The 13,485-nt window shown below is 43.8% G+C and overlaps 1 protein-coding gene across 1 annotated transcript in view; it reads right to left on the minus strand.

Moving 5' to 3' along the window:
- Nucleotides 1-11,539: 11,539 nt before the first annotated feature.
- Nucleotides 11,540-13,485, minus strand: part of DRD2 (dopamine receptor D2) — a 69,873-nt gene continuing 67,927 nt past the window's right edge. Inside the window, exon 8 of the mRNA XM_073320923.1 lies at nt 11,540-13,242. Within this exon, the coding sequence (XP_073177024.1) occupies nt 13,049-13,242 (194 nt within the window). The 3' untranslated portion in view covers nt 11,540-13,048. The remainder of the gene's footprint in view (nt 13,243-13,485) is intronic.

Raw genomic sequence — 13,485 nt, forward strand, 5'->3', positions numbered from 1 at the left:
CCGAGAAAGGGCCCTTTCTCACCTTTTCTGGTGGATCTGTTCTCAATAAATCTGCTGGCTCTTTGACTTCTGATGACTTTTATTTTTGAAAGCATGCTGCTGCCACATGAACTGCTCACACTTAGGGTAACCAGACAGCAAGTGTGAAAAATCCAGACTCCCGGGGATGGGGGTGTTAATAGGCACCTATATAAGACAAACCCCCAAATATTGGGACTGTTCCTATAAAATCAGTACATCTGGTCACCCTACTCACACTTCCTTAGCGTGCTGTCAGCTCTCTTAGAGGTGCATTGATATATTTGTATTTGCTTGATGGTTAAAAATAGCAGCGGTTACTATTAACATACAGCAGTTTTGAAATCTCTCCGCTCTTAGCCCTGCTTCCATTTTACAGCTCTGCCGTAAGCCCTCCAGCTGCGATTTAGGTGACATTCATAATCTTAACAACCTAATCAAAGCCCTGGATACAGCTGATCACACTCTCTATGGAAGCAATGACAAGCATGGGTAGGCACACTTATTTGCTTTCGGTCTGGGCCCAGCATGGCAGGATGAGTATATTAAATGATGACATTCTCCCTGTTTGTGAAGTGTTGCTTTGCTTCTGTAGAAGTCACCCAGGGTTCAGTTCCTGGCCAGTTAATTTTTTCATTAATGATATTTATTCATTCCATCTTTCCCTCCCCTCTCCTGCTTCATCTTGGTGGAGAATTGGGTTAATAATGCTTCCTTTGTCCCACCCTTTGGCTGTCCTGCCTATTTAGATCAGTGGGTCTCAGCCCAAAGACTGTTTGCGGCCCAATCAGCAAACAGCTGTAGCCCATGTGACATCCTCAGGGCCATACAGGTAGTATATATATCGTGTGCATGTGGCCCACGTAACACACACACAGCTGCATATGCGGCCCACAATGATAAATAGGTTGAGAACCACTGATTTCGATTGTAAGCTCTTCAAGGCAGGAACTGTCTCTAATTATTTGTATGTACAGCACCTGGAACAATGGGACCTGATCTCATTTGGGGCCTCTGGGTGCAACCATAGTAATCATTTAGTTCAAAACAGACCATCCGTCCCTGCTTCTTATCTGTAAATTCTTTAGCGCTGCTGCCTGCGTTATTGAGTGGTTATTGATGACTGATCATTGAGAATTTCCAATTCATTGCTGATTAAAATTCTGAGGTTTAAGGGTTCTAGTCCCAGAATCAGGCAAAAGAGAAGTAAGTTCAGTAGTACCTGGTTGGGAATCCCAGTGTGCACAGAGACAACACTCACACTGAGGGCAAAGCAAAGCTTTAAATACTTTTATTAGGATAATTAGTAAAATGTTCCAACCCAAATGGGAATATAGCTGTTGTGAAGAATTAAGATTGTGTCCAGCTCCATCCCTTACATATACTCACAGTCTTCTCATGGAGACCTACTGTTGGGAGACAGGCAATGCTCTATGAGGGTCCTACCCTGCCTCTGGCATGCCAAACCAGTCTGAGGGTCGAGATCGTGAGGCCTACATGGTGGCTGGCCAATTATGGGGCCTGGTGACTGCCATGAATATTCGTATGGATGCCCAGCCTCCTTTGTCCATAACTAATTTCCTCACTCTAATAATGTTGGGGTGTTCTTATCTGATAGGTTAGTGTATTAGTGACCTCAACTTATTATCATATACGTCAGTTCATTGCCAAGGCAAGTTTCTGGTTGTACTCTTGAAGATACTCCTATTCTAAAGTATTCAAAAGCTGGCATCCGTTCATATTCCTGCGGTTATCTGATACCATTTTATATAAAAAGAAAAGGAGTACTTGTGGCACCTTAGAGACTAACCAATTTCTTTGAGCATAAGCTTTCGTGAGCTATAGCTCACTTCATCGGATGCATGAAGTGAGCTGTAGCTCACGAAAGCTTATGCTCAAATAAATTGGTTATTCTCTAAGGTGCCACAAGTACTCCTTTTCTTTTTGAAAATACAGACTAACTCAGCTGCTACTCTGAAACCTGTCATTTTATATAAAAATCTCCTAAACTTAATATTCTCAGTTCCCCAACAACTCAGAGTCACTGTTAGGTAACTCACTTATGCTAAGGCTCATAGGCCTCAAAGCCTGACGCTAACTACTTAACCTAACTGTCTTACATTCTGTAGGCCTGTAGGTTTCTTGCATTACTGCTACCTAAAATACCTTGACGTTAGCTCAGAGGATGACAGTGCTGGAAAACCAATGTCTTTTTGCACTAAAAGCCACTGAAGGGAGCAAACAGCGTAAATCTGGCAGCTGGTGCCACTTGTTAATATTTCCCGCTCCGTCTGTTTGGACGGATTAGAAATTGCTACTCAGTTCTCAAATGGGGCCAAGTATAGCTGGTAATTCTTGCTGGGATTTTAACATCAGCATCTCAGCTCTACCAATTCCGATGGTTTCTTAGCAGTCACTAGGGGGCACCTTGCTCTCACATGTGATTCCAAGCAGGTTTAGTTCCAGATGTTGGAACTGTTTTGACTCTCAAATTGGGAGGTAAATAGCATTAACGATGTCAAACCATCACATTCAGACCAGGGATTAATCATTGTATTGTAGGGAAATAATGAGTGGATGTGGGTCTCTCCCAGGGACAGATCTCAAGGCCTGAGTGGCTGCATAGTTTTAATTAAACCAAACCAAAATTTTAGTTCATTAGCTCTTGGAAGCTGATAGTTTCCTTTCCTGGCAACAGGGATTAGAATTTTCTTTTTTTGTACCTATAAAGAAAATACCCTTGGAAGTAGCCTGGCATGCAAGCCAGCACTATGGTGGCTGAAGTTGTGATTTTACTGTCAAGTCATCTAAACTTGCACTCTTTTGTTGATTTTTGTGTAGCTATCGAACGTTGTGGCAGCCAGCTGTGAAGAACAGATGTGCTGTAAGTGGAACATAAGTACACCATCCTGAGCATAGAACTGTGAGCGAGAATCATAGAATCATAGAATATCAGGGTTGGAAGGGACCCCTGAAGGTCATCTACTCCAACCCCCTGCTCGAAGCAGGACCAATTCCCAGTTAAATCATCCCAGCCAGGGCTTTGTCAAGCCTGACCTTAAAAACCTCTAAGGAAGGAGATTCCACCACCTCCCTAGGTAACGCATTCCAGTGTTTCACCACCCTCTTAGTGAAAAAGTTTTTCCTAATATCCAATCTAAACCTCCCCCACTGCAACTTGAGACCATTACTCCTCGTTCTGTCATCTGCTACCATTGAGAACAGTCTAGAGCCATCCTCTTTGGAACCCCCTTTCAGGTAGTTGAAAGCAGCTATCAAATCCCCCCTCATTCTTCTCTTCTGCAGAGTAAACAATCCCAGCTCCCTCAGCCTCTCCTCATAAGTCACATCCCTTCTGTAGTGGGGGGGACCAAAAGGCTAGGCTGAGTTCAAAACATAAGCAGAGGAATATCGGTAGGAGTAGGGAGGTGACACCGTCACTGTGTATGAGAGCACTGCTGGAATACTGTGCCCAGGCTTTACAAAGGGGAGTGGAAAACCTGCTGTGGGTTCAAGATTGATTCAAGCTCTGGAAAACCTGCCACCCAATGAAAGACCTAAAGAAGCTGATCTATTTAAGTTATTGATGAGAAAGTTACAAGGTGACTGGATCACTATCTATGACAGCTAGTCCAAATTTTCCATTCAGAGTGTTTTTTTCTGACCCAAAAATGACTCTGATGTCAAACCAGATATTTTTGTGGGAAATGTCTCATTTTGATGTGTGGGTTTTTGGGTTTTTTTTCAGATTGAAAAATTAATAAATAAAGAAAGTTTGGAGGCAAATACTGGTGAAAACAAAAGCATTTTTCCTTTTCATCAAATTTCTTTGCGGAAACAGAAAACATTTGCTGGCCAGCAAACCTACACAGGGAGATAACAGGGCTTGGTCTGCTAGCACAGGGAGACAGAACAAGATCCAACAGCTGAAAGCTGAATCTAGAAAAATTCAAACTGGAAGTAAGATGTAAAAGTGTCTGCTGTAAATTGACTACAAACTCCCATCCCCAATCTGATTAACTTTGCTGTTTCAGAATGAGGAAGGCTATAATAATGTTCAGTACAGGACTGACTCAGGTAATGAACTGAACTCCTTGGCTCTACATCCTAGTAGAAACATGAGCTGTGATACCCAGATTCCTAGCCCTATGCGCGCAGAACGCACCTGATGCCCTGTTGAACCGGTCACATTGGACGTTTGTTCCTGAGGCATTCCATTTGCACCTGCTTCCTCTGTCTCACTCCTCCTAAATTAAGAATGACAAGCTTGTGACATCACTGAATTGCCCTGGAGATGACGGTGACATCACAAACAGGAGATTAAGGCTATGTCTAGGTCGGCAGAATTTATCGACCATAGCAACATAAATTACACCAACATTTCTGCAGAAAAGGACCTGGGGATTATAGTGGATGAGAAGCTGGATATGAGTCAGCACTGTGCCCTCGTTGCCAAGAAGACCAACGGCATATTGGGCTGCATTAGTAGGAGTATTGCCAACAAATCGAGAGAAGTGATTATTCTCCTCTATTCGGCACCGGTGAGGCCACATCTGGAGTATTGTGTCCAGTTTTGGTCCCCCCACTACAGAAGGGATGTGGACAAATTGGAGAGACTCCAGCAGAGGGCAACGAAAATGATCAGGGGACTGAAGCACATGACTTACGAGGAGAGACTGAGGGAACTGGGGCTCTTTAGTCTACAGAAGGGAAGTGAGGGGAGATTTGATAGCAGCCTTCAATTACCCAAAGGGGGGGTTCCAAAGAGGACGGAGCTAGGCTGTTCTCAATGGTGGTAGATGATAGAACAAGGAGCAATGGTCTCAAGTTGCAGTGGGGGAGGTCAAGGTTGGATATTTGGAAACACTATTTCACTAGGAGGGTGGTGAAGCTCCAGAATGGGTTACCTAGGGAGGTGGTGGAACCTCCATCCTTAGAGGTTGTAAGGCCCTGCTTGACAAAGCCCTGGCTGGGATGATTTAGTTGGGGATTGGTCCTGCTTTGAGCAGGGGGTTGGACTAGATGACCTCCTGAGGTCCCTTCCAACCCTGATCTTCTGCGATTCTATGACATAAGTGTTTGTGTGCACAACGCTATGGTGATGGGCGAGCTCTTCCCCCGTTGGCATAGAGCATTCTCACTTTACTAGCTGCAGCACTTTACATAGAGACATACCTTAAGCCCTCGAGGGGGCTGGTTGAAACAAAGGTTCTGGCTCCTTGCAAACGTCCCTAGTGACACAAACAAACCTGGGGAGAGAGAAATACAGAACGTGCAGAACTGATGTATGTGGAGAACTGTCTCAAGCTAGGAAGCTTTCCGATATTTCCCGTGAGGCACCAGTGGGGTTTCCAGTCTAACCAGTGATCCCACAGCCCTCTTGCTGTGCAACATTCATTGGCAGAGATAACCGTGCTTCCTGGTTTGCTGGCTCCAGGAGATGATCCAGCAACTTTGTTGAATGTCAGACTAGCCCCTGGGAAGAATGCTTCCACCCCAGACAGGGGCAGTCCTGTCTAAATGAGGACTGGACCATGCCACTACTTGCTTTTGTGCTGCAGCAATAACCTGTCTCCAGTCTGCATCTGTAGCAACTCTTCAACTCATTCTGGCCTTGATCTTCCTTGTTTCCTGTCAGAGTCCTCCAGTTCCCTTGTTGTTTGGGTGCTCAGGGCAGTTCCACACCAACTTCTGCATCTTTGAAGGGATATGATAATTGTGGGAGGGCCCAAGGGGGGAGACTGGAGGAAACATGACTGATGAGAAACCTCACTGTCCCTTTGTATTTCAGTACATTTTCCAAAGATCCTAAAAAGAAAAGGAGTACTTGTGGCACCTTAGAGACTAACCAGTTTATTTGAGCATAAGCTTTCGTGAGCTATAGCTCACTTCATCGGATGAATAAAGTGGAAAATACAGTGGGGAGATTTATATACACACAGACCATGAAAAAATGGTTGTTTATCATACACATTGTAAGGAGAGTGATCACTTAAGATGAGCTATTACCAGCAGGAGAGTGGGGTAAGGGGAGAGAAAACCTTTTGAAGTGATAATTAAGGTGGGCCATTTCCAGCACATTTCCAGGAGTTAACAAGAACGTCTGAGGGACAGTGGGGTAGGGGGAATAAACAAGGGGAAATAGTTTTACTTTGTATAATGACTCAACCACTCCCAGTCTCTATTCAAGCCTAAGTTAATTGTATCCAATTTGCAAATTAATTCCAATTCAGCAGTCTCTCGTTGGAGTCTGTTTTTTAAGTTTTTTTTGTTGAAGAATAGTCACTTTTAGGTCTGTAATCGAGTGACCAGAGAGATTGTAGTGTTCTCTGACTGGTTTATGAATGTTATAATTCTTGACATCTGATTTGTGTCCATTTATTCTTTTACGTAGAGACTGTCCAGTTTGACCAATGTACATGGCAGAGGGGCATTGCTGGCACATGATGGCATATATCACATTGGTAGATGTGCAGGTGAACGAGCCTCTGATAGATCCTAAAGGAACTTCAGTGCGGTGGGCGGGGAATCAAGAAATGATTGAGAGGCAAAAATGAAGCCGCAGTAAACACACATACACAAAAGCAGAGCTGGCAACAACTTTGATTTAACTTTATTGAATCAACTCCCTTTTTTGCTGAACGTTTACAGTTGTTTCCCTCCATTGGGAAGTGTGAGTGACAGTTGCTTTGGTGAATGGAGGGCTACGGTTTCTGCTAATTCTCCTTCCCAGCATCCCCTGCTGAAATTTCTGTGTAGTCAATGGCACCACTCCCCAGCCAATCACAACAGAGATCCCTATTTCTGAAACAGAGATCCTTTGCAGTGTTCCGTGCAGTAGGATTTAACCCTTAAATAGCACTTTTCATCTGCTGATCTGAAGGAGCTTTGCAAAGGGGGATCATTATCTGCATCTCACGGGGGGAAACTGAGGCATGGAGAGTTGAAATGACTTGCCCAAGATCACTGGCAGAACCAAGAATAAAACCCAGATGTCATGACGCCTAGTCCGGTGCCGTATCCACCGGGATACACGACTTCCCTATAGTTCCTACCTCTGGTTTCGTTCAGAGAGTTTTACCTTCACCTTGCACCTCCTAGTGCTAAATAACACGCATTTAAGTTTGGAGTGGGGTCAAGTGCTTGCTTTTGTCTTGACTGGGGTTCTCAGGTGATATAATAATAGATGTAATTAATAATCTTCGGTGCAAGGACCTTGTCTTCCAGCATGGGATTTTCAAAGTTGCCTAGGGGTATTAGGCACTTAATTCCTCTTCATTTTAATGAGATTTGGGCACCCAGGTTCATTAGGCAGCTTTGCAAATCTCAGCCCTACAAAGGTGTGGGCAAAGTACCAGGTGCACCTCTGATGATCTAGAATGATGATAATTATAGTAGATGAAGAGGTGGCAAAGGAAGATGCTCTTGAGGAGGAGGAGGGTGGCATGATGAAGGTTACACTATGTATTGTCCCATCAGCATCAGGAGCAGAGGAAACGTAGGTGGTGAATAATGCCCTTGTGACTCAGGTTACTACAGCTCAGTTCTAAGCAATATTTCATATCAGTGTTAAGTAAACCATAAGCTGTGCCAGCTAAACGTGTTGCCTTGAGCTGAGTTTTATATAAAGCAAGTAAGTGATGGAGATGGACAGCAGAATGACTCCCACTAATGTGAATTTTTACTTCAGGTGCATTTAGCAGAGTGAAGTCCATAATTAAGTCTTTGGGGCATGTTAAATGCTAAAAAATTCCTGTGCTAAAAATATTGTATTTAGCATGCAAATTGTCTGTAATGCCATAGTACCCTGACAGCTCAGATTTATTTTCTTCAGACAAAGAGAAATTATTAGTTTGTAGGTGCCACTAAATTGTTTGTCATCATCAAACCTAACTGAAGGCAATAAGCCTTTGGGAACAGGTTGACTCTGTTTTATAAGTAAAGGATTTTAATTTTTTTCAGCTTTCTACCCAGCTCGTGCATGCAAAGGTTGTCGTGACTAAGCCAATGGCTGTGGATTACTATCCTGAGCACTCTAATATACAGAATCAACAAAGAGACATAAAAAGTCCATTGTGAAGAGCAAGTGCTGTTTCAGGGAGAACTTAGACAAATGTTGGCTGCCTTTCTGTTTAGGCTATTCCTCTTTTATTTAGTCTGAGCTTGTCCCCTAGAGGTCTTTGTGTGGGTGGGTGGATGTGTGTACAGGAGAAGGGGCCTGGAGAAACTTGAGCACATCTATCCATCCTCCCTCACCACCGTGGTATCTAGGCACCTAGACTCAGTCTAGAAGCGGAGAGAGACAGAATTCTGGACAAAGTGAGATGGAGGAGGGGGGAAAAAACAAAAGATGAGTAGTCTGAGAAGGGGAGTGAGTCTGAGAAGAACGAGAACTAGACAGTAAAAGTTTAGGGGCAGGAACCATATTTTTGTTCGATGTTTGATTAAGCTAGTATAATGGGGCCCTGATGCCTGATTTGGGTCCCTAGGTGCTACCACAATATGATGAGTTGTGCTGCTACTTAATAAATACCAGGAAGTGCGGCACCTCCTGCTAAAGAGAACAACACAAACGTGTCATCACATGGGGCTCGTGCACCAGTCAATGTGCAGTTTGCTTTTACCAGTCGTATGGAATTATAACGCGACTATGTGAAATTTACCAGTGTCTAGGTACGAGTCGTAACAAATGTATATTCCTGAACCTTTAGGAAGAGAGACAGTTTCTCCGGATATTTTCCCCAGAGATTTTTTTTTTAAATCACTGAAGAAACTTCTATGAGATTAAATCATCCAGTTGGACCTATTGTAATTAGTTTGCTCTTTAATCAGGAGGAATAGAATGATAATATAATTGCAGTGGAAACCAGTGGAGAGACAACAGAATACTGTGCAGGATACATCTATCTGCTTCTAGATAATAACATGTTCAACTATCGCAAACAGCCACACTGATCTTCAGTGAACTGTTAACAAAGAGAGAGAAAGGCAGGACCAAGGATTCTCATTAAACAGCTTTGCTCATTAATAAGGAACCATAAATATGACCATAACCAGGACCATTACAGTTCCTTCTGGCTTGAAGTCACCTTTAACAATCCCTGCCTCTCAGTAAGGAAGAAATCAAGTCTTCTCATTAGGGTCATGTGGAAAAAAATCTCATTGCCTTCACCACCAGCAGCACACACAAACATTTCCACAGGTCCCAGAAAAGCAAAATGTTTTAGACGTGATATAAAGGACAGGGTCATCTTGTCTACAAGGCTGAGGCCAGCAATAGGCGCCAGGAAGTCCCGAATTCTAATCCCGCTGCTGATGCTGACTCTGTCCTTAGGTTTGGAAAAACTACTTCACTTTTCTTATTCTTATTTATTTGTACTGCAGTAGCATCTAGAGGCCTCAGTCATGGACTAAGGCCCTCTTGTGCAGGATGCTGTACGAACACAAAACAAAAAGATGTTCCCTACCCTGCATTTGAATTTATCCTCTGTAAAATGGGGACAATAATAGTTTGATGGTTGTGAAGATTGTCATGTTTGTAAAGTGCTATAATTTCCTCCCGCCTCCCACAACATATGGGGATTTTGTGTGAAAATCAATGCAGGGCGTCTGAGTTGCAGGGAGTCCAGACGGGCAGATTAGAATTGAGGGTCACTGGAGTGAATGGAGAGCTGGTCTGTTGCTGACCTGCACCCCTTCCCATGGAAGAGAAGCTTGTCACCTTGGAGATGTACAGGTACAAAGATCAGAGAGGGGCCTGTTACAACAGCTCCTCTGCTTCACGTGGGTGCGGGGGCTTCTCTCCTTTAATATTAATATTCCAGGTAGCTTGCACTACAAAGTTTTCATCTGGATTCAGAATCCAGTTTGTCAGTCTGCCTCTGGGTCAGGTCCACCTTGAGATATATCTCACATGGGGTAAAATTGACCCCTATGTGGAAAGAGGCTTTGACACTGAAGTCCCACTTCCTTTCAAGACTTACATGAGGCATAGGCCTTGCTCTGTCCCTCTGCACAGAGGTGAATGTCACCCAGGGAGATGATTAGTAAGGATGGTGTATTTTTACATTATGGAGGAGCTTTTCACACACTTCTTGCTGCTTTGTTGGTCTCCACGGCCAATATTTTATTTGCTTGCTTGGCACTTTCCTGCTTTGAAATTGCTAATATTGTTGGAAAATCGAACGGTGGGCTTTTTTACACAAAATGCATTGATTTTTTTTATTGTTTCAGTCTTCAGACTGGGTTGATTCCCACCACTGGGTTAACTCATTTGGTGGAAAATAGAAGGATTGGGGGAGAAAAGAACAGATAATTTCCTTCTCTATCTGTACCCTGCTCCTGAGATCTCTTGAGGTAGCATTTCCAATTTCTTGGTCAGAAAAGGATTTCATGGCTTCCTGTGCTTTTGTAAGAACCACTTTTTTTTCTCTTGCACATAATCCTGTTAATGTAACTGTATAAAAGCTCTCCTAATTACTGTGCATTGTCACACCAGTGTTGAGGAGCAATAAGCCAGGGACTGTTTGGTTGCAACATTTTACTCAGGCAGCATCAAGTAACACCTGATTGGTGGGAGGTAAATAAAGTGTTGCCAGGATAAACCAGTGCTCCATCTCTGCCCTCTAGTCTGATTCCATCTTCAAGACCCATCGCTGCTAGGGGCATGGGTCCTTTTCCTATTCCTGTGTCCTGCTCTGGGCTGAGAATAGCTTTGGATGGCTGGAGGGATCACCTTTTTGTTAAAATCTATAGCTGCTGACAGACCTCAAAAGATCATGTTCAAATAAGCTTTGAAATCTATGCTGTAACCATCTATAGCAGTGGTTTCCATGCTGGGATCACGCCTTCCTTTCCCTCTACCCCCACTTTATTTAACAATACTGGATGCACATATATGACAACTCCCTGACCTCTGCTTGCACAGGAAAATGCGTGTATTGGTAACATGGGGAAATAGACCTAGAACCAAGGGGAATTCATTGCAAAGGGCCTACAGCAAGAAATGGTCTTGACCTGCAAAATTTGAGAATTACCTGTAAATAAAGAATGAATGAGTCAGATAAGAAGGTGTTGTGTTGAACTGTAGTTAAGAGGCCCAGGACAAATTAATCACATTGAAGCTGATGGAATTATGCCAGAGATGGTGGATTTGGTCGTCTTTTCTCTTTTTTTATATAAAACCAGAAACGACATTCAATTTGTTCTCCACACCTGCAGGAGGCTCCCCCTCTGCTGAAGCCAGAAGTGTGTGAGGTTCCAGCCAGTATCTCTTTCTACAGGGCATTTAATAGCTTTAAAATTGACAGATGATTTTAATTTGCGGGGTCTGTATGTGTGTGTGGACTATTGCAATAATCCAGACTATCCTGATCCTGAATTAAACTCCAGCCAGACCCATTTCCATGGAATTTTATTAATTTTACTGAATATTCTTTACAGTGATATTACAAAATATATAGTTAACTGGGTACAAAAATGACAGCGTGGATTTGGCAGCCCCAGAGTCGGCTTAGTGAGATGGTGTTGGTGACGGCTTCTCAAGTGGTTAAACCATGAAGCACAGAGACAAGGGGGTGGGGGAGATGCTGGAAACAAATGGGGGAAAAGCTCTCATTTTCCAGACCAGAGTCCACACTGAACCCAGGAGCATGTCTAGCTAGAGACTCTTTCAGAACCTTTCAATTTCCCTCCCAAAGCCACCACGGTCAGATTACAAAGGCCCTTAACTTACGGTGGTGAACGGTTACTCTCAGGAGTAGTTCCTCTGAAGACAATGGGATTGTTCATGAAAGCAGCTACAGCTCATCAGTGTGAGTCAGTGGCTTAAGATCTTGCTTATAGTGAAGTTACTGGCCTTTAGAGTGATGGCTGAGACTTAGAACCTAATACACAATTCTGCTTTCTCTCCCTACAAGCGTCAGTGCAGAGTCGTAAGGGAAGGGGGAAGCCAGGATGGCCAATGAAGAGTAGCTTCCCTCCCTGTTTGGTTAAACCCATGCTACAGGGGCCAAATTCAGCCTGGAGGTCCAATTCTGATGACTTCACTGGAGTTACACCAGGGATGGACATGGCTCCAGGGGCCTTCTCTTTCACCTTGTCCTCGTGCCACTATATGAATGACACCATCACACTGCAGCTAACTTTGTAGAATAACTTGTAACTTGGAGATGAAAATACTGGCAGGTGGACATGGCTTTGAATGGTGACGATGAGTACCCTTTGAATCATAGCACGCGCGTACCATGCAAGACAAGGTGTCATTTCTTTGTTTCTCTCTTTATTTATGGTTTTTTTGGCTTGGGCTTCTGTTCAATTCCTCCTATTTATTCATATTTACATTTGTGTTATGACACCATATGTGATACAGGTTTCCCTTCTCCTCCTGCACACACTTCCCCAGGACCCATATGTCTGTAGATATCAGATCGTGTCTGATGGCAGAACCTTCTTAGCCCAGTTGGCACCTCTCTAAGTCTTTGTCTGAAGGCTTCAGCAGTTTGATACTGGACTGGTCAGCTGGAGGTGATGGCAAAGCCATTGCATGGAGTTCCTGTGAGCTCTGGCTTTCTGGCTCCTATTGCAAAGCAGAAAAGATGTCGGTGTCTTTGGTGAGAATTGTATCAATGACGTTAACATGTGAGCAACCAGCACAGGGACCAATCACTGTCCTCCACTAGCTCTGCTAATGTCCACAATTAATGCACTGGAGGTCAGTTGGCCACAGGCAGGTATCAAATGAGTGTCTTAGTTTTTGCTTCTGTATCTTCAAACACAGTGTGAGAGTACCTCTTAAAACTGCCCTTTGGGTTGATCTCTGAGTCCAAAGGTCACCTTAAGGATAAGAGAGAGCATCCCACTTGAAGCCACCCATTACATCCCAGCTATAAGGGTGTGTAGGCATGGCGCTGTCTTAACACATGGGCCTATGGCCCTATATAAGAACACTGGGCCTCCTCATGACTCCCTATTCACCTGTGTGTGTGTGTATGTGATGTGTGCATGGCATCATCTTGCTCTCAGGCTTTATTTAGCAATGGAGGATCTTCATGAAGGCCTTGCGGAACTCAATGTTGAAGGTGGTGTAAATAATTGGGTTGACGGCGCTGTTGACATACCCGAGCCACGTGAAGGCACTGTACATCGCCGGTGGAATGTTGCAGTTGCAATGCATGTTCAGGATGTGGGTGATGAAAAAGGGGAGCCAGCATATGATGAAAACACCTGGGAAATAAGGAAAGAATCGGGTTTGATTGCACTGAGCTGTCATTTTAACCCTGGAAGATTTGTACAGGTGCTCAATACTCTCTGAGATCCAACAATTAAGCCCCTTATGGTGATAAAAGAAAGTTGCTTCCTGCAGGGGTGTAGGTCTTGTGTCTTGCTATCCTATTTCTAAATCCGTGGCCCTTAAGTATCTAAGCACTAAATGTTTTCTCAGTTGTTGTAAGTTGATTGACTTCAAAG

The sequence above is a fragment of the Lepidochelys kempii genome, chromosome 22, assembly GCF_965140285.1.
Source record: "Lepidochelys kempii isolate rLepKem1 chromosome 22, rLepKem1.hap1, whole genome shotgun sequence".
Lineage (NCBI taxonomy): Eukaryota > Metazoa > Chordata > Testudines > Cheloniidae > Lepidochelys > Lepidochelys kempii.